This window comes from Oncorhynchus tshawytscha, linkage group LG05, assembly GCF_018296145.1.
Source record: "Oncorhynchus tshawytscha isolate Ot180627B linkage group LG05, Otsh_v2.0, whole genome shotgun sequence".
In the NCBI taxonomy this organism is placed as follows: domain Eukaryota; kingdom Metazoa; phylum Chordata; class Actinopteri; order Salmoniformes; family Salmonidae; genus Oncorhynchus; species Oncorhynchus tshawytscha.
In genome coordinates, this window is record NC_056433.1 from 65,793,193 (window position 1) to 65,816,166 (window position 22,974).

The 22,974-nt window shown below is 41.5% G+C and overlaps 2 protein-coding genes across 4 annotated transcripts in view; both read right to left on the reverse strand.

Moving 5' to 3' along the window:
• Positions 1-782: 782 nt before the first annotated feature.
• Positions 783-7,291, reverse strand: LOC112251150 (transcription factor MafA-like). The gene is made up of 5 exons (XM_024421931.2): positions 6,829-7,291; positions 4,184-4,994; positions 3,731-4,018; positions 2,577-2,795; positions 783-2,470 (listed from the first exon to the last, which is right to left on the reverse strand). The coding sequence occupies exons 2-5, from the start codon at positions 4,778-4,780 to the stop codon at positions 2,324-2,326; spliced, it is 1,251 nt and encodes a 416-aa protein (XP_024277699.1). The 5' UTR covers positions 4,781-4,994; positions 6,829-7,291; the 3' UTR covers positions 783-2,323.
• An 11,811-nt stretch (positions 7,292-19,102) lies between these two features.
• LOC112251151 (capping protein, Arp2/3 and myosin-I linker protein 3-like) overlaps positions 19,103-22,974 on the reverse strand; it is a 39,746-nt gene continuing 35,874 nt past the window's right edge. For 2 of the 3 annotated variants that reach the window (XM_024421934.2, XM_024421933.2), the window contains exons 34-40: positions 22,361-22,556; positions 20,974-21,673; positions 20,769-20,863; positions 20,523-20,637; positions 20,368-20,439; positions 20,146-20,253; positions 19,103-19,870 (exon numbers count right to left, since the gene is read on the reverse strand). In XM_024421934.2, the coding sequence (XP_024277702.1) occupies positions 19,830-19,870; positions 20,146-20,253; positions 20,368-20,439; positions 20,523-20,637; positions 20,769-20,863; positions 20,974-21,673; positions 22,361-22,556 (1,327 nt within the window). In that variant the 3' untranslated portion in view covers positions 19,103-19,829. The remainder of the gene's footprint in view (positions 19,871-20,145; positions 20,254-20,367; positions 20,440-20,522; positions 20,638-20,768; positions 20,864-20,973; positions 21,674-22,360; positions 22,557-22,974) is intronic. The other variant, XM_024421935.2, reaches the window with a different exon arrangement.

Below are 22,974 nucleotides of genomic sequence, written 5' to 3' on the forward strand. Positions count from 1 at the left end.
TGTGTTCATACACGTGTGCGTTTCTGCGGTCACTTTATCCCTTGAGCAGTAACCTCTAACATACTCCCTCGCTCGCTCTCTCTCTTTCTCTCTCACTCTCTGTCTGCCTCTCTCCTATTAGGCCTTCTTAGGCTATCTAAATCTTAGCACTGGGTTTCCTGTTGTTAGTGTTTCTTGTCTCTCTATCACACCCTCTGTAAATATTATTTTACACTGGGAGGAAAAAAGGGAGCAATTTTTAATCTCTGATATTTGCAAGCTGAGATTGTATGAATGTGAATTTATTTAAGCATCTCTGTAAAGTTTGTGTATTTCAACATATGTCGTGTTGTAAGTGAATGTAAGTGTGAGTGGCTGTGTGTAGCAGCGTGAGTAGGGTGAGTGTTCATGTTACTCTGTGTACGTCCTCTGCACACAATGCTACAATGGACTCCGGCAGTGAGCAGTCAGGGCGCTATTATAGCCCTAATCCTGTCCCTATTATACAGGCCAGAGAGAGCGAGAGCCACAGAGAGGGAGGCAGGGCCGAGGGTGAGGTCATCCCAAACAGAGCTCTGCCGGGGTCACTGCCTCTCTATAGAGGGACACAGAATGACAGAGAGATGGAGGGAGAGAAAAATGGAAGAGGTGATGAGGTAAATAGAACAAGTCTACAGGAGATTGGAAAAGTGGGAGGGACAGAGAAGGGATAGAGAGAGATTACTAGGTGTTTAAAGTACATGTGAAACCGAGACAAAGAGAGAAATTCAGAAAAAGATTGAACAATTAACAAAACTGCCAAGGATGATAAAAATATTGTCTTTATTTCATAGGAAACCACACTACAGTAGGAGCATCAACCATGATTGCAATAATGATTGTAGTCATACTATTGAAAATAATCAAAAAAAATAATTAAAATATGGATTTATCCTGCTTGAAAATAAAAGTACACACTAAGCTGGTAGATTAAATTGTAAACCAGTAAAATAAAATAATAATAATCGGTACATAAATAAACAATTAATAAATACTGTGAATGAATAAGTGAATAAATAAAACAGATAAATCAATTAATTAACCTACACCTAGCCAAAACAATTAGCTCTAATGTAGCTACCCTGGTAACATTTCATGAGCTGGTTAAGAGAGGTGTCTTTGAATGTCCACATTTTCTTGCATTTCACCCCACTTTTTAAGAATCCACAGTGTCCAGCTCTGTGGTGCTTGTTGCATTAAGGTTGTCGCTCTCTTACAAAAGTGTTTTCAGCACAACCTAGATTGTATTATAAAAGCTTGAAGACAAAACATAGTAACACAGTCCATTTAGCCCTCTGTTGCCTTTTTGGGGGAGATGTTCTTTGTACAGACCTATTTGACGACAACAACTGCAGCAACCACAGTTTCTTGTTTCACATGTTAGAGCCAACTGATTGATTGTGGAAATCCTACAGTACAGGTTGACAGAAGAAGTCTCTTGGAGGTCCGTTCACGAATCACAGATAGCACACTGCAATTATTCTTCATAGTCATTATGACAAAAATGTATGTTATTTTCAACAAGCAAAGTATGGATATGTTTTAATTTTTCTTTTTTTATGTATCTACTTTATACATGAGTGTTTATGTCAATTTTTCATTTAGCACAACCACAGGAATTCTATCAGAAAAAGGATCCTTGTACATTATTTTTCTATGATTATTCATCTTAAAAATGTGATAGTGGGTAACAAGTCTTGGTGAGCAAAAACACCTTGGTAGGCAACTGTGAAATATTTGCTGGCGAGTACAACTGCATGCCATGGACACTTGAAGATCATACACCACTACACATCCAATACCACAGCACTACTCAGACCTTTGAGTTTCCAATGAGCCCAGTCAACCTACACCAGGGGCTGGATTCAACCCAACCATTGTTTGGATATCAGTTCATCTTTTAATTTGTTCTGCTTGAAATAAATGTGCATAGATAGGTTGATAGTGTTAAGGTTGATGAATGCTACGATGGAGTTTGTTCAGTTTGAGGATGACCTGTGACCTTCCATGCCCTGATTTGACCAGTGCAGGATGCATCCCGAAGATGTTTCATTGAGTCTTTGTGCTACCACGAACGTCACTGTGATATCAGTGATATCACAAGTGCCAGCTCAGCAGGTTGATTTCACAGTCATATATGGCCTAGTTCTAACCCCACTACCTGCCTGACAACCTCCACACACGCACACACACCCCCAAACCTCCCTCCCTTCCTCCCAAAGACTGATTTCCCAGTGCTGGCCTTATTTAGGCTGACCTGCTCTTTTACCCCTAAATTTGTATGTCCTCTCCTCTGGGTATGTCCTCAGAGGAAGTAGTCAGATGGTGGTGAGGGGGGGTTGTTGGCGTGGGTAGGTGGAGCCTCGTTTGTGCTGACAAGCTTTTCGTAGCGAGCCTTGTAGGCGTCCCTCTCCCTCAGCACTCGAGATAGCTCACACTGCAGCTGTTCCAACTGAGGAGAGAGACGGACAGGAGAGAGTTATTAGAGCTTTTATTTTGTAGTTGTTGGCAGTGGTGTGTTTTTGTTGTGTGTGTGTGTATGTGTGTGTGTGTCCTACCTGTTGTGTGAGGACGTGTTTCTCGGACTCCAGTGCGTGGCGGTGCTGCAAGCGTTTGTAGCGACAGGACTGGGCATAGCCTCGATTCTTTAGCGTACGACGTTTCTGCTTGAGACGCACCACCTCATCCTTACTGACGCCACGCAGGTGTCTGTTCAGCTCCCGCACCGATAGGCTCACCAGCTGTTCGTCTGAGAAACGATCATCCACCCCACCACACTGCACACAGACACAGGGAGAGATGGTTACTTCCGAACGTTGACATGAATTACGGTTATACAGAATAGATAGGACTTAAAACATTTTGACTGACTTTCAATGTATGTGTGTGTGTTTGTGTTTGTGTGTGTGTGTGTCTGAGTTGTGCATGTGTGGTTCTGTGCGTGATGTGAGAGTGTGCCTAGCTGTGTGTGTCAGGGGGCACATTTTGGTATCACATGTCCATAATCTGTCAGATAATCTGACTGATTGAAAGTGACAGTAATCAGGGTTATACACAGCAATAATAGCAGATATTATCATAAGCTCACACTGTGCTCCACATACTGCCCAGAGATTCTCTCAGACACCTGGTTGGAGAATGCAGCTATAGAACAGTACTGAACATTCCATACACAATAGCATTACCAGCCCCACACATAGCTCCTTCAACCATAGAACAGCTAGAGCAAAATCAAAATCAAATCAATTCAAAGCCCTGGAGTTATTGATGTGGCCTAGTAAGTATTAGCTTTAACACAGTTCATATATCAATGTTGATGTAGTACAATTGCTTGCATCTATTAAAAGGAGAATTATTGCTCCCTTTATTACATTTACTCCAATATTCTGTACTTGCCTGCAGGACAAACAATGCATTTTTAAACAAGGAATGTCTACAGATAAACTCATTGTCATCTCAGAGTAGAGGCATGTTTTCTATACTTATAGCAGGTACACGGCAAGCACACTTAATCATGTTCTAATGTTCTAATCCCAATCCTTTACAGCATGATCCCTCTATCACATCTCCCTCCCCTCTCCCATATGCTCCTGCTCCATCCAGTACTGGCGCTGTTGTTGCTAGCCTGTTGCTAGCCTTAACGTTTCTCTTATCTTGGTTATTCTACTATATTTTGTTTCATACTGTCATGCCCCCTGACCATATTAATTACTTGGAGGTGATGATGATGATGATGATGATGATGGCCATGCATGGGGTGGTGCGGGTGGTGATGATGATTATGATGTGGATGATGGTGATGAAGTCGGTCAGAGGGGCTCTGGGGTTGTGGGTAGGATGCTGAAGAGGGGTTGGTGTTGGGGAGCAATTGAGGGCCAGAGGAGAGGTAGAGGAGTGGACGATGACACATATCCGTCCCATTGGCGCAGGAAATGTCACCTCCACTGTCACTACCCGAATCCCCCAGGTTACTGCTGGAACTCTGGGAAAGCACTGGGAACTGAGAGCGAGAATACACAGTGGAGGATTGGAAAGAGGGAGAGAGAAAAAGAGAAATACAAACATTGATTATAGTCTATCTATGTCATTACGAACCCACTATCAAAAGTGAATAACAACATATAATTTACAGACATCCACAGACAATATTGGCAGTGTTACATACCTGTGAGTTAACAGCTGCTGCAGCTGAGTTCAGTAGAGCCTCCACAGCGTCCTCACAGCCCAGGAAGCTGCCGACCGACCCTCTTTCTCTGTCTCCCCGCTCTGGCCCGCCTCCCAGCAGGGACGCAGGTCCCCCCGCTTCCCCTCCAAACTGCTGCTGCAGCGCTGCGAGCCAGATCAGGTCCTCCAAAGAGGCAGGGTTAGGACCCTGGGCACCCCCATGGGAGGGGCTACCCTCCACGTTCCCCTGAGATCCAGAACTGATGCCAGAAGTGTAGCTGTTTGAGATGGACAGAGGGAAGGAAATGGAGGAGGAGGAGGAAGGGGAGAGGGAGGAAGAGGCTGAGGGAGGTGGGTGGGCATCGCTCAGTGTTGGAGAGGGGGGCAGGGAGTTGTATGGGCTAGAGCTGAGGCTGGTGTAGGGACCAGGGGAACTGGAGGGGTCGTGGGGTAGGCTAGACTTGGGGAATGTGCAGGGGGGAGGGAGAGGAGGAGTGTCAAGCTTCACCTCAAACTTAAGGAGGTCAAAGTCATTGAGGTACTCCATCGCCAGTGGACTGGGGGGGAGGGAGGGCATGGGGAGAGAGGGAGATGACATGGCCACGGCTTTGGGAGCAGACTGAGTTTGTCCGTGTTTCAGGGTTGTGTGTTAATCCACTTCTCTGTTTTAGTGCAGCAGCAGTCCATATACAACAACAGGCTTGATGCCTCCCAACACTCAGACAGCCCTGGTGTCCAATAATGGACTGACTGGCGACTGTCCTCTGTGGACAAAACAGTCTTCCTGTGTCCGTGTGTGTTTCTTCTTGGTCCTGTCAGAGAGAGAGAAAATGGCATAGGTGATCGTTCTCAAAGCTGGTGTAAAGTCATGAAAACAACATCTCTATGTGTTAGGTAGACAGGAACTGAGGTCAAGATAACATCTCTAATGAGGACAGAGAAGAGGAGAGAGAAGAGGACAGGATGTGGGAAACAACACAAGAACAACAATCTGGCCATAGACGGAAGAACCTCTTTACCAGACCTCTCTCTCTATGGCTTACAATTTGTCTGAGTATGTACAAGTAATGAACTAGATCCAAAACAATTAGTGCAACTTTCTAGAAAGTAGAGAAATCAGGACTCTCACCCTGTGCACCCAATCAAGTGAATTTACACTTGTGTAGTAGTGTTATTCTCCAGTGTGAGTATGTGTCCAACTGTCTGTTAGTATGTTGAAGTATTAAGTGACTAATCCTCATTCGATCCCCATTGCCCCCCATAGACACACACACACACACATTTACACACATGTACACACACACAAATAAACATGATTTGGATATTCCTACATCGACCTCAACTCACTAATAGCAAATATATTTGTATAGACATTTGTCAGCTTGCATTCTTGTCGTACTATATAATTCAGACTCCTGTTATATACCGGTAGTAAGCATGCTGTTATGCAGCAAAGACTGATGTCTGATGTGGCATAATCAAACAGGAGAGATATGTATACCCATATTATACACCTAAATACTTTCGTCAACTTTTTTGACACAATCTGTGACATCATATGACTGGAATGGTGTGATGCTGAAATAATTGACTATGGGGTGAATTTGGTCATCATCAAGTCCAACTAAACTTTTTTTGCTGTGTGAAATTTCAAAGCTATCTGAATTTCAGGGACAAATCAGTAAACAATGCAGTAGGATAGAACTTCTACCCATCTCATAGCTTCAGTATTTTCTTCATGGGATGAAATTCATTCATTTGATAACATAACAGGTCAAAGCACATTTCAGTCATTCAAAAAGCATTCACTTTTCATAATCTCCGTAACAGAAGAGATTTCCAAGCCTAAATTTTAAAAACTGTTTCAAAGCTAAGGTTGTGACCTAATGAAGACCTGTAACTTTTCTCTGCTGTTTTATCTCTCAAGGGTCATTACTTGTGCAGAGAAGATAATCTAACTGAATACTATATAAATATATATTAATGACAGAAAAACATAGACTTCAAAAACATTATCCAACATTTACTGAACATGTCAAAAGATATTAAACTCAAAGAAAATGCTCTTATCTTTCTAGTATTCTTGTTTTATGTTCGAACACTTTGAAACTTAAACTTTGGGCTAATTACCACACAACAATTACATAAACAAACTGAAAATCGGTCTGATCATGTACAAGAGCACATTTGGAAACATAGTACTATAGTTTTTCTTGAAAATAAAACATTTTAAATTGGAACAACATCCTCAACATTGGTACTACAACATCCCAAACTATTTCTACAACAAATACTTCATCAGTATCAGCATCGACTATACTGATGATAATCATCATATTTACTGTAAAATTAATAATAATGACAACCCATGTCAGACAGATGGTTCTACTGGTTCCACATATTAATTGTAGCCCCTGATGTCCACTATGGACCATGACAGAGAGGAAAAACTGTGGGGCGCCACAGAGGCCTCAACCTGGCTTCAGCCCAGAGTAGGGGGAGAGAGAACCAACAGAAAGACAGAGAGACATGGGGAAAGAGAGAGAAAAAAGTAGAATGACACTAGGAGAGACAAAGGCCTGAAAGAGAGAGGAATGAGAGGGACGGAGAAGAGGAGGTGTAGTTGAAAAAAGAAGAAGTTCTTACCGTAGGTCATAGATAGGATGATTGATTTGGATGTCCTCTCACAATTTCCCCTCACAAAAGTGACAATACTGACGGATTTACCGACACACGTTCACAGAGAGAGACAAAAAAGAGAGGGTGTGTGCACATGTAAGTGCATATGACACTCTGTCACTGAGTGTCACTGCCCCCTCTCTTTCTCTCCTCTCTGTTGCAAATCCCTGTCTCCCTCTTCATCACACTCCCCTCTTCTCTCTCACCCCAATATCCCTCTCTAGAGCCATGGCTCTCTGCAATCATGGTTCAAATCTCTCTCTCTCTCTCCCCTTCTCTCTCTCGCTCATTCTGTCCCCCTGACTCCACTAGCCCCCACATTTTTTGTCATTGCCAAAAATACTATTAACTCTGTTTAAAATGTAATATTTTTTGCATCAACATACACCCATGCACTTACACCCATCCCCCAAACAAACTCTCCACACACACATGAAAACCCATCAGTAGTCACATGTCAGATCATATTATAAACCATGTTAAGCGTGTGGTGGTAACACCACAAGCACCGTGCTCATCCGGGCATGTTATGATGTCACCTTATCAATGGTTCATGACATATACTTGCATCCCATTTGCTGCTACAGTGAACTGCGACTGCTACACACATGTTTATGAAGATAGCCATGTTGACAGCTTATCAACAGTGATCTTGTAATAGAAAGACTAAGAGAGACTTCTTAGTGCTTTTACAAAGGTTGTATTGAAACTTGATTGATGGGTTTGTTGGCTCTCTACCTCCACACAGTGGACACTGATTCAGAGGCATTGGGTTTAATGCAGAAGACCAATTTCAGTTGAATGTTTCCAGTTGGGCAACTGACTACAGTGCCTTCAGAAAATATTTACACAATATTTACATTTTCTTGTGTTAAAGCCTGAATTTAAAATTAGATTTTTTTTTTGTCACTAGCCTGGACTCAATACCCCATAAAAAAATGAAAAGCTGAAATGTCTTGAGTCAATAATTATTCAACTCCTTTGTTATGGCAAGCCTTAATAAGGTAAGGAGTAAACATAATAAGTCACATAATAAGACTCACTCTGTGTGAAATAATAGTGTTTAACATGATTTTTGAATGACTATCTCATCTCTGTATCACACACATATAATTATCTGTAAGGTTCCTCAGTCGATCAGTGAATTTCAAACACAGATTCAACCACAATGACCAGGGAGGTTTTCCAATGCCTCGCAAAGAAGGGCACCTAGTGGTTGATGGGTAAAAAAAAAGCAGACATTGAATATCCTTATGAGTATGGTGAAGTTATTAATTACTAACTCAGTTGCCTGAGAGGGAGGAAACCGCTAAGGGATTTCACCATGATGCCAATGTTGACTTTAAGACAGTTACAGAGTTTAGTGGCTGTGATAGGAGAAAACTGAGGATGGATCAACAACATTGTAATTACTCCTAAATGACAGAATGAAAAGAAGGAAGCCTGTGCAGAATTTTTTTTTTTCCAAAACATGCATCCTGTTTGCAATAAGGCACTAAAGTAAAACTGCAAAAAATGTGGCAAAGAAATTAACTTTATGTCCTGAATACAAAGCGTGTTTGGGGCAAATCCAACAACACATCACTGAGTACCACTCTTCATATTTTCAAGCATAGTGGTGGCTGCAACATGTTATGGGAATGCTTGTAATCGGCATGGACTATGGAGTTTTTTAGGATTAAAAGAAACGGATGGAGCTAAGCATGGGCAAAATCAAAGAGGAAAACCTGGTTACTTTCCACCAGACACTGGGAGACATATTCACCTTTCAGCAGGACAATAACCTAAAACAAAAGGCCAACTATACACTGGAGTTGCTTACTAATGTCACGTCCTGACCTTAGTTCCTTTGTTATGTTTCTTGTTTAGGTTGGTCAGGGCGTGAGTTGGGGTGGGCATTCTATGTGTTGTTCTAGTTTTGGTTTTCTATTTGTTTGGCGTGGTATGGTTCTCAATCAGAGGCAGCTGTCAATCATTGTCTCTGATTGAGAATCATACTTAGGTAGCCTGTTTTTCCCACTTGATTTGTGGGTAGTTGTTTTCTGTTTTGTGTGTTTGCACCTTACAGGACTGTCGTTCAATCTCTTTGTTGTTTTGTTGTTCAGTGTACAGTTGATTTATTAAATATTAACATGGACACATACCACGCTGCGCATTGGTCCGATCTTGACTACTCTTCCTCAGAAGAGGACGAAAACCCCTACAACTAAATGACATTGAATGTTCCTGAGCAGCCTATTTACAGTTTTGACATTAATCGTCTTGAAAATCTCTGTCTAGCAATCAACAACCAACTTGACAGAGCTTGAAGATGTCACGCCCTGACCTTAGAGATCCTTTTTATGTCTCTATTTTGGTTTGGTCAGGGCGTGTGTTGGGGTGGGAATTCTATGTTTTGTGTTCTATGTTTTCTATTTCTTTGTGGTTGGCCGGGTATGGTTCTCAATCAGGGACAGCTGTCTATCGTTGTCGCTGATTGGGAACCATACTTAGGTACCCTTTTTCCCACCTGTGTTTGTGGGAGGTTGTCTCTGTTTAGAGCACTTTGCTTTTGAGCGTCACGGTTTGTTTTTGTAGTGTTTGGCATCATTTTGATTAAAATAAAGAAAATGTACGCTCACCACGCTACACTTTGGTCCTCTCCTTTGAACAGCCGTGACAGAATAATTTTTTATGAATAATGTGCAAATATTGTACAATCCAGGCATGCAACACTCTTAGACACTTATGCAGAAATACTCACAGCTGTAATCACTTTCAAATGGGATTCTAACATGTATTGACTCAGGGGTGTGAATATGTATGTAAAATAGATATTTCTGTATTTAATTTTCAATACATTGGCAAAAATGTCTAACAACATGTTTTCACTTTGTCATTATGGGGTATTGTGGGTAGATGGGTGAGATAAAACAATATATTTAATCAATTTTAAATTCAGGTTGTAACACAACAAAATGGGGAATAAGTCAAGGGGTATGAATACCTTCTGAAGGCACTGTAGTTATCCCGCTTTCCCCTTTCCCACTTACCGCTACTAAAACACTATGAAGACCTATAAAAAACAAATGCGCAACAATGATGTAGTGACAGAAATCAAGAAGATAAATGCATGATAATGTTTCGAAGCGCTACAGTGTCATTTAAGTGAGTCATTCTCATTCAAAATTTAACTTTCTTATTTTGTATCTGATATCTGGGGAAGGGACTAGAAAGCTATTTTGTGGGGCAAATGAATCAAGCGAAATAACGCCAATTCACTTCAAATCATTATTTGACTTTCCATATTAAATAATAAACTCAAAATTGCTACAGGCACTGGCAAAAGATATTAAAATATCTGGCCACGGTTCATGTCTCTGTTCTTTGCCTGTCCCCCAAAATCCCAGACCCCATTTCCCCTCACACCCTGTTGTCTCTTGGAGTTAGCCTTTAGAAACAGTATAATCTCTGTTTTTTCACCCCTTTGAAATTCATCAAGCTGAGAAAAACATAACAAGCACTTTTTAATGATCCTCAAAAGCTAAACTCGTTAATCCGGAGTCTCTTTGTGTCTTAATAACGTCTCGTTAAGGAATCAGTGAGTTAATATTGTCTGCCCAAATCTGATCTGGAGGGTAAACAAAACCAATAACATACCGAGACAGGCACGCACACACAGACAACCACACATACAAAAAAAGACGCACAGACATTTATTTTAATCTAGGCCATGTTATTTAACTCTGTCCAACACAAAACATTTCATTACGTTGTCTATTTATCAATCAGATATTCGGCCTTGTGGTGTAAGAACAACACAGTCAAGCAGACAGAGGTACAGCCACCAGAGACCATCTTACTGTTTCTAGAACTGCAAAAACAATTACCCCCCTTTCCTCTACCTCTATATCACTATCTCCTGTCATGTTTCCGGGGGAAAGCTTAACGTTTAAACCAACTGGGTCCGAGGGACAAAGAGAGAGAGAGGGAGATATAGAAGAACTTACCTCATACTTCATGCCAAATACATTACCACCCCTAGCGTACACAACAGCTCCAACATCCCTCCTCACCTCACCTCTCATCATTCAGGAGCCACATCTCAAACACTATTTTCATATAATCATCAACATAACTCAGACACCTCACATACTGTATGATACCACAAATCACAATCCCCAAAGCTCACTCAGTTTCAGTCCATATCCAACCTACATGTATCTTTCTCTCCTTTGTAATATCCCTTGTTCTGAGCACTTGCTCCTGAACAGTAATACTTGCATCACCTCTCTGAAATAATACTAGCAGCATTTGTTTTAGAGACTACTGTGGCATTAAAAAATGGATCAGTCAGTCTTCCTAGCTGTTATCCACACGTGTTACTGTAATAATCACTCTATTTGGCATATGCATTTTTGATTAGTGTAATATGTGTAATAACAGTTTCACAGCTCCTTGTGTCATGGGGTTGAGCAGAGGGCTTTGGCCTAGGGCAATGATTAGCCACGGAGCCAGTGACGCCCAACCCCTCAGCACAGCGCTGACCCCACAGTCACCCCGGTTTGTCTACCCTAATACCTTAAAACAGCTCCTGTCCTGGGTCAAAGTGTCAAAAGGATAGTAGAGAAAGAGGGGAATGGAGGAGAGGGACCTGAGCAATGTCCCTCTAAGCTGCGCGGGTGTGCGGCCGTGCACCTCCTCCAAGACTGCCACACAAAAGAAATGTCAGGACACACAGAGACGCAAGAGATTGAACTTTACTGAGTTCGCCCTATTACTTTGCACTATACAAATCAACGCTTTTTCTGTGATCGAATGAACATTATATCAGGCTCTTTTCAATGCAACAAACCAAAACAAATCTAACTTTGCAAGATTGAGTCTGTGATTTTGTTGTAGGCAGAGCCAGAGAGCAATGGAGTAGAATTCTATTGGTTAGGGTAGCCCATGAGCCCCGAGTGAATGCGCTTTTCAGATCAGTCCAGATCAGCATGTGCACAGTTGTTGATATTCTTTGCTAGTTAACGAGTTATTAGCCCTGTTATATATAAGTATAGGTCAACAATAGGGAGTTAACTGCTTCCGACAGGAGCACAAAATGTGTAGACCACATTTATTTGAAAAGCCAGTCAGGTAAAAAGCTTATGTTAAGAGGTAGTGTTGTATTTTGAGACAGGCTTGAATATGCAAAGAAGCCAATAGGCAGAGGGGTAGCCAACCTTGTCTAATTCTCAATATGGTAATAATAATAACTTTTATTTAGTAAAGTGGTTTCTTGCATCATAAAACAAAGTACAGTGCAATTTACAGTCTAGGCCAATGATGTTACAGACCAAGTACAAAAAAAATAATAATAATTCATGTCAAGCTCATCATAATGTAAAAAAACGTTTTAAAAGTCTCATGCAATGTGGGCCTCCATTGAACACCACATACTGTGGGCTATAGCATAGAAATCCAAAGCTATACTATATAAACAAAAGTATGTGGACACCCCTTCAAATTTGTGGATTTGCCTATTTCAGCCACAAATGTTGCTGACAAAAATGTAGCCATGCAATCTCCATAGACAAACACTGGCAGTAGAATGGCCTTACTGAAGAGCTCAGTGGCTTTCAACGTGGCACCGTCATAGGATGCCACCTTTCCAACAAGTCAGTTTGTGAACTTTCTGCCCTGCCAGAGTTGCCGGTCAACTGTAAGTGCTGTTACTGTGAAGTGTAAACGAGACCGCCGAGTGCTGAAGCACATAGCACGTAAAAATCGTCTGTTCACTGTTGCAACACTCACTACCGAGTTCCACACTGCCTCTGGAAGAAACATCAGCACAAGAACTGTCAGCACAAGAACTGTTCGTCGGGAGCTTCATGAAATGGGTTTCCATGGCCGAGCAGCTGCACACAAGCCTAAGATCACCATGCGCAATGAACCCTGACCTCAACCTCACTGAACACCTTTGGGATGAATTGGAACGCCGACTGCAAACCAGGCCTAATCGCCCAACATCAGTGCCCACCCTCACTAATGGTTTTTTGGCTGAATGGAAGCAAGTCCCCACAGCAATGTTCCAACATCTAGTGGAAAGCCTTCCCAGAAGAGTAGAGGCTGTTATAGCAGCAAAGGGGGGACCAACTCCATATTAATGCACAATTAATGCCCATGAATTTGGAATGAGATGTTCGCAGGTGTCAACATACTTTTGATCATGTAGTGTATTTCAATGTGAAAATGTTATGGGACTTGCTCCATTGGTTTTGTTGGTAGGCCTGCATTATGCTCAAATAGCCACAATAGCCTATTGGCTTCTGTCTGAAACTGTAAGGGTATTCTCACAAATTTCAAATTTCCACTCAGTTTGCTCAGTGCTGCAAAATATTAGAGGGAACATTGAACATGAGGGATTAAAAGTGCAACATGGCCTGTTTTCTAACAGAGCAGGGCACTGACTGAGACAGATGGTGTGACGCTGTGGTCTGGAGGTTCCCTCTAACTCCCTCTGATCCCACAGATACATGTCCTTATCCTGGCTAACTCTGTTACAAGCAGCAGGCTTACACGTCTCACCTCATAAGGGGGCCCCCTCCCTCGCAGGATCTGTCTCCTTCACTCTCTATCTCACCTCCCATGCACCCAGTAAAGCCTGCCGTGCCCCTATTCTTCTGCTTTAGACATGAAAATTACTGATTTTGTCCATCCCTCTCCTACTATATATCCTGTGCCTATAACAATATTAAATAAAACATTGTACTGTAAAAACACACAAGAAACACAAGTAACCGTCAGGTAAAGAGTCAGATGATGTTCTACTACAAATAATTAATGGTTTCACCCTTTAGTTTTTGTAATTTGTTCTCCTCTTATATTTATTTATTTCCCCAAATTGATCTCCATTATTCACTGTTGCAACAGTTGTTTATCGTTTATCTCCCTCCCTCCACCCACCCACGCACCCTCCCTGCCTCTCTCCACCACTCCCTCCACCCTCCTTCCTCCCCCCTCCCTCCCTCCATCCCCTGTGTGTCTGTGTCTGTCAATCTCCTTATTATTGTAAAAGGGATCTAATCCACCACTTCAACTGTTAAACCCTACTGTATCTAGCCCATTTAAGTCTCCCTCCTTCACTCCCCCACCCCTCCCACCCCTTTCCTCACAGACATGGTGCATGTTTTGATATCATCTCTCAAAAACAGTAATTGTTTGGCATGAATTTATAAAACTACTATAGTGCAATATTACTGGTAGACTCCACATTTGATTAATCTATTTCACCCCACTTCATGGGCTTGAGAGTTACCAATGAAAAAAAAACTAGTACAAGTTCTAGTACTATGACTGAGCTGTCTGGCATTGGTTTGTATAGTATGAATATTGTTTGTCTTTGTGTGTGTCTGTGTATGTGTGTCCACTTGTTGAGTATTGTTGTGAGTGGGATTATCAGGCTAGTCAAGGGATTAGAGAGCTGATTCTGCTTCTGTAACTGGTGTCAGATTAACAGATACCCGCACTTTAATAAACCATCTGTAATGTAGACAAAAGCTGTCAATAGTCCCCCCCCCCCCAAGTGTCTACACCCCACACAGATCAATGGTACTAAGTTATTTACCACATTCCAATGTTAATCACGATCATGGTACGTTTTAATACGTGTTTCTATTAGATGTGTAGGCTCTTAACTTCACTCATTCTAAAACTTCCCTACAATTATTTCCCAAATATCCGTACCGGGTATTCCTCACAGACTGTGCTATTATGTGCTGCAACCTACCTTGGCCACGACTCTTCATTTTAATACTTGCATATAACAGCTGTACCACTAAATCACCATTAGTTCCACCTGAATAGATGAATGACTAAAAAAGACAGACAGACAGACAAAAAGACACAGACAGACAGACAGAGACAGACAGACAGACAGACAGACAGACAGACAGACAGACAGACAGACAGACAGACAGACAGACAGACAGACAGACAGACAGACAGACACAGACAGACAGACAGACAGACAGACAGACAGACAGACAGACAGACAGACAGACAGACAGACAGACAGACAGACAGACAGACAGACAGACAGACAGACAGACAGACAGACACAGACAGACAGACAGACAGACAGACAGACAGACAGACAGACAGACAGACAGACAGACAGACAGACAGACAGACAGACAGACAGACATGGAGTAGACAGAGATGAGGAGGAAGAAAAGGATGAAGGGATTAAGGTAGTCGATAAATTGGATCCTGTCCCAGACTGAGAGATGACACTAAATCTGTTAATTCTCTCCCCTCACTATTCCTTCTCCCTCCCTCCTCTATCTCTCCACCCTTCATCATTCATATTTCCCTCCCATCACTCTTCCACTGGTCTATAATCATGCTACTCTGTAGAGCCTTTCAACACTCAAAATCAAATTTAATCCACACATTATTGTCTTGTAATGCAATGCTAGGGAGATAGTTTTGTTAATTCTGTATAGCTATATTTCAATCTTTAAAATACCTTTAAGACAATCACATAATACTCTACAACACTCAATGCACAGTTTTGACAAATCGGTTGAGAAAAAGTTTTAAAAGATAGAAAAGGTCATCTTAAATGCTTGGCACTACATGTGGGCTTGAAGGTAATACTGTATATACACAGAGGGACAGGAACTCAATAGTAATTGCAGAGAATTGTAAAAGCAGTATTTAAAGCCTGATAATGATTGTGGTTACTGGTAGTCTTTTCAGCTGAGAAGGCATCAGCTCTGTGTGGAGTGAGTCAACACGTGTGACCTGTCAGACTCCGACACAGCGGGGGCACGGGCGGCACTCAGACACACACTATAATGTCTACTGTAAATTATTGATCACAATTAATCACACACATCAGTCACAGGCTGCCATTTCTCTTTACTATGGGTGTATAGAGCCCTATTATGAAAAAAACACATTGGTACAAAGTGTAATTTGCTAGAAGCCGGGTGATGGTACACAACTGGGCATGAGGAGGTGATACATTTTTTCAGTTTCAGGTGGAGCATCTAACAATTGTGCTCATTGCACAGTGGAAGTTACAGTAAGCCGTGGGCAGATCTAAAAGAGGCTGCTGTTTGGGCTCTGATGTAGCCCTAAAGGCAGTCATGCCTGTCATTAGGGTGACAGTTCCCATGACAACGGGGTGAACAGCTCACTCCTGACCTTTAGCAGACATGGTTATAATTACATTAAACTGCATCTCGTCATATAATCCCCGAGCTTTCATAAACTGTTAGCCAGGGAACCAATTTAAACCTTTTCATTGACATGTTTCTTATTATTATTGACTACCACTTAGCGGTGACAGACATTACACTGTCAGAAATTATTAATGAGGAACTTGAACCTGAACTAGGTTGCCTTTTTGTTCAAACCCAAAGCTCTTTAATAACAAGCCAAGTGCCAACACTGCAAAAAGTGAAATCTAAGCATACCTAAATATCTTATATTGAGTGATAATTAATTTAAAATTGTTTTTTTCTACTTTTTTTACCACATAAATTGTCTAACGTCTTTGCCAGATCATTTAGCTTATTTTAACCTTAAAAAAATATCCATACAAGTGAATGGGCACAGATAAAAAATAAATGAAGTGTCTCAACAGCGCTGAGTTCATCTTCAGAGTCAGATAATTGAATTCCATCTTTCTATGAGCTGTCAAACAAACTCCAAAGTAGAGCACAAAAACAGAAGTTACTTATGAAACCAACTCAGAAAGACTGTGTCATACTGAGTGCCTGGAATTTCAGAAAACAACACCCACCACCACGGTGCTCATTTGCTCATTAGACAGGATTGTGAGCGGGCGTTTTCTGAGCTAAACTGACCAAGACGCACCTCCAACAACAACACATAAAAAAAGAAAGTTGGGTAACTGATATTCAGAGCGTAAATAGCCAAATTGATTAGTCACTGGAATCAGGACTAATAAAGTCAGTGTAATGGCCTGTTTTACAAACGGTGAGCCTACATCATGGATTGGCATTCATACATTTCCATTGCGGGTCTACATGGTAGGCTACACCCCAGCAAGCACGAGCCGACGTCTTTTGGACATCGTTTTCAGTGTTTTACAAATGGAACACTTACCACATAGATGAGCATTCATAAAATGTAATTTCAGGCAACACCTCAGTAAGCACTGACCAAAGCCGAAGCCTTTTGGACGTCTTTTTTTGGTGCAGTTCCAGACTGGCCTTGATTTCCACATGCACAGACATTGTTTTTTTTGTCCGGTCCAGACGAAATTGAACCAATTATAAAGGTTACACTTTAAAAAATCTTTAAATGACTTTCTTTCAACTTTCATTCAGAAGCAAAAATGTGCCTGATTTCAACATCTGGGAAACTACATATTTTCAACGTCTGTAAAATATGTATTTTGAAAATCCAGAAAATGAGTGTTTTCAACTTTAATTCAGAGCCGAAAATGAACTTGATTTAAACTTCTGGAAAATATGTATTTTCCAACGTTATTTTGCTAACTGGGACTGTTCTAGTTTTGCAGGGGGTGCATTTTTTGGTTTCGCCTATGGCGGCAGAACGACAAGGACCTGCCCTGCCCACCACAATATATGATTTGATGGTATACTCCTAGAACTATGGGAGAGCCTGAACCATTTAGAACATTCTAGCCCTACCTAGTCTCTTTTTTTGTCTATGGTTGTGTGTGTACAGTAGAGGTACAGATCAAATGTACTGTATGTACCGTATATTATTCCCCTGCATATGTCAGTGTTTCTGAATACATATCTCTGTATTGGTGTCTAACTTCTACAACATTCTTTGTGTTGTCTGGGTTTCTCATGAACTTGGTGTAGTATACAGTACAGTATCCATTACCCTAATGTGTCTGTGGGTCTGTCCCTTTGTCTATCCTGTTTTTTCACACAGATCCCTCCTCACGCTATACAGTACAGGGGCTAACATGGATTAAAGATGTTTAGATGCTGCACAGTGTGCACATTGCTCTGCTTTCATCCCTTTCATTTCCATGCTTCTCCCTTTGCTCTACCTACATATGCTCTCTCCCTTTCCCAGTACTCTGTATGATATGTGATTATGTTGCTTGGTAAAGGTAAAATAATAATTCTGGGTAGGATTGATATAGGCTTCTCCTGTTATGGATGATGTGTCTTCCCAACAACTGGAAGAAGTGAAGTACAAACACACAACAGATACTCTCGAATAGATACTTCATCATCCTGACTCAACATGATCAAGTTATTGTTGGTACCAAACCTGTCCTGATAACCTGCCTTACCCTGGCTGTATTTAATTTGGAACTACAACATTTTTTTGGTATAAGTTGTTAGTAATAAAAATGAAGGTAAATGTAGCCTAATACAATACTTCCCTTCGTATTGAGAGATGGTTGAACAGTGAGCCCAGACAGTCAAATTAAGTCAATATGTCCAAGACAGGATATTAAAGTAAGTCTTCATGTCTCTAATCACGATGATTAACTGCCAAGTGCATGAAAGCCAATGATAAAAGAGATCAATATAAGATCCAGTGTCTTTTCTCAGTCGGCTTCCCACCCACCCATTCATTCCAACCTCAATATAAGAAGTTAGGCAGGGTGGGAGATTTATGAGAAGCATCTTTTCAAGTTTTAGTTACATTTTATAGAAACAGCTTATTAATTTCCATATGCATAGCTCATTAGTATGTCTCCTGGCATCACAGCGTACTTAGCACACCAGCCCGCCAAAGCCAATATTTGACTCGTTCCACCATCTTTAGAAATAAGGCCATGACATGGTTGCTAATGGCAACCAGCAAGACTTCACAGCAGCTCATGTGTTTGGTATTCAATAGGCTGCGTTTACACAGGCAGCTCAATTCTGAATTTTTTTCCACTTATTGGCCTTTTGACCAATCACATCAGATCGTTTCACATCCAATCTTTTTCAGAGCTGTTCCAATTGGTCAAAGGACAAACTAGTGAAAAAAAGATCAGAATTGGGCTGCCTGTGTGAACGCAGCCTATGAGTCTTTCTGGCACTGAGTGGTCCTCCTCTCATTCGTTGGGGTTGGTCGCCACCTGCTGTCAGAGAGAATTACAGGAGACCTACTGTAGATGCCACTCTGCTGGTTGAGATAATATAACCCAGTGTGGTATTACTGTGGTTAAGGCATAATGAATGCAGCTTGGAAGGCAGAAATCATTTACCTGTTCATTATCCTATTATGAACCAAACCATAAAAAATATAACATTTTCAATGTGTCTTCCAGTACAGCATTTTTATTCATTCATACAGTATACTCATACATAATCTTTCAATTGAATTGTTCTATAAAATATATTACCTTTCAGTCTGTGACAGCAGAACTAGATAGAAATAATCAAGTTTCATTTAATAATAAGCAACAACTCATTTTTAAGTTTCAAACATGGCAATCAATGTTCACAGCAGTCAAAATGCATAACATTTGAATAAAGTAAAATTCCTTTCTTTAGTCCAGCTTAGCCACATATATATGAATAATACAAAGTAAAGTGCAACTCTGAATGATGATAATAACAACGTTCCAATGTTTGGCCCCTTGGCAATATAGCATGACAGTGTTTTGGCAATTCTTTAAGTGCAGACAACAGTGAATTTGATGTTCAAAAGTAGAAACTACCATTTTGAATAGCTGCAAAACAGTTCAGCAGGTTTTCATTGAGATGTCAGGAAAAGACAGTGAAGGCAAGGTACAGACAGAGACAGACTAGTAATAGGCCGTGTGTGTTCCAATAATAATGCAGTAGGTAAGTGATGGTTGGCGATGTCCTTATCATTTAGCACTCTCAGCCATTTATCTTCCCCTCCCCCGCTATCTGGGTCCCCTCTCTCTCTAGAGTCTAGATTTTCCTTCCTATCTCCCTCCTCTTCACATTGGACAAAATGCTGCCCAGTTGTCACAACAACCCTCTGGCTGGTCAGTCTGAAGCAGCTGAATTCCATCGCCATCACAACAGCTTGTTGTTACCAGACGCTAAGTTGACACTGTCTGGAATAGAACCGAACGAGAGACATGCCTGATTAATCTCATAAAACACGATTTGTTAAGATAATTAACAACAACGAAGTCATGTTTGAATTCTATTCCGACCGAAGGTGATTGAAAGCGTTGCTTAGTTTTAGTCTGAAACAAAAACGCATGCACACACACACACAAACTTAGCTGTATCCCAAGAAATGTAGCTGTTTTTATGCATAATGTATGAGAGGAAACACATACTCACATTTACTCACACACACACATACAGAGAGAAAGACAGATACCAGGATAGTCCAAGGATTTGTTTCTGTTCTGGGGTAGTCTAGGCTTTTTCACCGGGGGTTTGCGATTTGAGGGCTTCTCAAGATTATTAGGGCTATCCCTGTCAGTGCCTGGGGTAAATGAAAACAGGAAATACAAGGTAACAGTCATACAGGGTGTGATCATGAGACACATTAATTCACACAAACACACACACGCACTGACAGATAGATAGACAGGTGTACCTGTGTCACAAGACATGGCCTTTCTGTTCCTCTGGGGTTTCACGGGGGCTTGAGGCCTCACTGCTTCCTCACCTGCACACCATAGACCACAGTCAATTATACACTGTCATACTCTGACTATAATGACAAAATTATATTGGCTTAATTGTTAATACCTTGGCTGACAGCCCTGTAGGCCAATCCCAGCAATGGTTTTCTGAATGCAGGAGGCGGGATCGGCCTTTCATTGGCATACTCGTTTGGAAAAGACACATAGGATGATGTCTTTGGCTGAAAATAAATGGGGCACAAAATCAATAAAATTATAAATTAATATCTAAACATAACCACACACATATCCACCAGTATACTAATGTATTAACATAAACAAGACAGCCAGAAGAATATGAAAAGACAGACACCTTTTCAGGAATGGGAGGAGGCTGTCCCTCTGCATCTCTGTCTCTCTCTTTCCTTTCCATTCTTCCACCATCCCTCTCTCTGCCTGCTTCCTCCTCTGCACCAGAAGATAAAGATGGAGCAATAATATCACACTCTACAACATTATAAATAATGAAACAGATGCATTAATTAAATCAACACGTGTGTAAGAGAAGGGTGCAGTACCAGAGCTCTCCTGTAGATGTCTCTGTCTCAGTTTGGACAGATTGGGTTTGCTGCTCTGGGAAGGAGGGTCTGGTTTAGATGCACTCGTAGAAACCCGTCCAGGGGGAACCCCTCCTCCATCCCGCCACCCTTCCACCTGTCCTACAGCAGTGTCTGAGCGCAGGTGTCTGTCCGTCTGTGTGTCAGAGTACTTCTGTCTGTCCAGGTTTTTCTGAGAGTCAGTTTCACTTTTAGGTGATGGAGTCCTGTCTGATGGGTAAGGGGGCAGAGGTCTCTGAGCCAGATGTCGTCCCTGGTCTTGTCTGTCAGTCTGTCTGCCTGACTGCCTGCTGTCTATCCACTGTCTGTCTATCTGTATGTCTTTTGGTCGACCCTCTGCCCACGTTCTGTCTGTCTGTTGTCTGCTCCCTGTCCACTGTCCATCTTGATCAAACTGTCTGTCAACTGTCCACTGTCTTTCCATGTGTCTATCTGCATGCCTGCTCTCCGTCCAATATCTGTCCATCTGTCTATCTGCCGTTCTTCCCTCTGTCCATGTTTTGTCTGACAGTTTGTCCTCTGGCCAGTGCTGTTCAGCCTGTCTGTCAGCCGGTCTTATTAATGTCCTCTCTCTGACTGTGTGATTCCCCTCTGTCCACTGCTTGTCCACCTGTCTGTCTATATCTGCAGGTTGCTCGTGCTCGGTTTCTAGCTCTGATTGCTGTAAAAAAAAGAGGAAAGATGGGAAGGGATATTATAATCATGAATTCATCAACCAGTACGAGTTCAAGTTTTAATGTCACATGAACAAGTACAGTGAAATGCCTTTCTTGCAAACTCAAAACCCAACAATGCAATAATCAATAAGACTGTAACAATGAAAAAAAAACACAAAAAATAAGAATAGGAAATACACAATAAAATAAGTATGTAAGTAAGCAAGCATACATGTGCAGGGATACTGGAGTGATGGAAGTAGATATGTATTGGGGGGGGTAAGGTGATCAGGCAACAGGATATAAGATAAACAGAGTAGCAGCAGCTTATATGTGAGTGTGTGTGCAGGTGTGTAGAGTCAGTATAAATGTATGTGCATATTATGTGTGAGAGAGCAAACGATGGAGTGAGTGTTTGTTGGATTGACAGTGTATATGGGTGTGTAGGGCCCTGTGAGTTTGCATAGAGGCAGTGCAAAAATGTAAATAAAAAGTCAATAAAGATACAAGGTTAACTCAGATAGTCAGTGTAGCTATTTTGTTATCTATTTATCAGTCATATTGCTTGGGGATAGAAGCTGTTCAAGAGCCTGTTGGTGTCAGACCTGATGCACCGGTACCTCTTGCCCGTGCAGGAGCAGAGAAAATAGGGGGAGTGTTTTGTACCACAAGTGATACAGCATATACTGTACCTGGCTCAGTGAGTAGAAGGGGTGTCTGCTACCTGGCATGCCAGGCTGTGGTGGTATGCTCTGCACTGGCTGCAGGCTCAGGCCCACTGGCTCCTCCAATCTCTGGTCCTCCACATCCCCCCCCTCACCAGGAGAGCCTGCCCTGGCAGCAGAAAGAGGGGGCTGCAGCAGCGTGTAGACATTCTCAGTGGCTGTCCTGAGAGAGAGAGAGAGAGAGAGAGAAAAGAGGACAGTCAGAGATACAATGACAGAGTCAATCAAGAATTTGCTCTGTGGCCCCTGGATTGTATTTGATTTAGTGTGGAAAACAAATGGGCCACTTTTTTCTTTCTAACCCAGCAGGCTATGTTATAATAATGTTATAATATTGGCAGTGGTGGAAAAAGTACCTAATTTTCATACTTGAGTAAAAGCAAAGATAGAAAATGAAAGTAAAGTAAAAGTCACCCAGTAAAATCCCACTTGAGTAAAAGTCAAAAAGTATTTAGTTTTAAATATACTTAAGTTTCAAAAGTAAATGTAATTGCTAAAATATACTTAAGTATCAAAAGTAAAAGTATAAATCATTTCAAATTCCTTATATTAAGCAAACCAGACATCACGATTGTCTTGTG

Excerpts from the sequence above, each read along its gene's own strand:
- LOC112251150 (XM_024421931.2), bottom strand. The coding sequence starts at position 4,780 with ATGTCATCTCCCTCTCTCCCCATGCCCTCCCTCCCCCCCAGTCCACTG. Across the intron at positions 4,019-4,183 it reads CAGCAGCTGTTAACTCACAG|TTCCCAGTGCTTTCCCAGAG; the intron begins GTATGTAACACT and ends TCTCGCTCTCAG. Across the intron at positions 2,796-3,730 it reads ATCATCATCATCACCTCCAA|TGTGGTGGGGTGGATGATCG; the intron begins GTAATTAATATG and ends GTCTGTGTGCAG.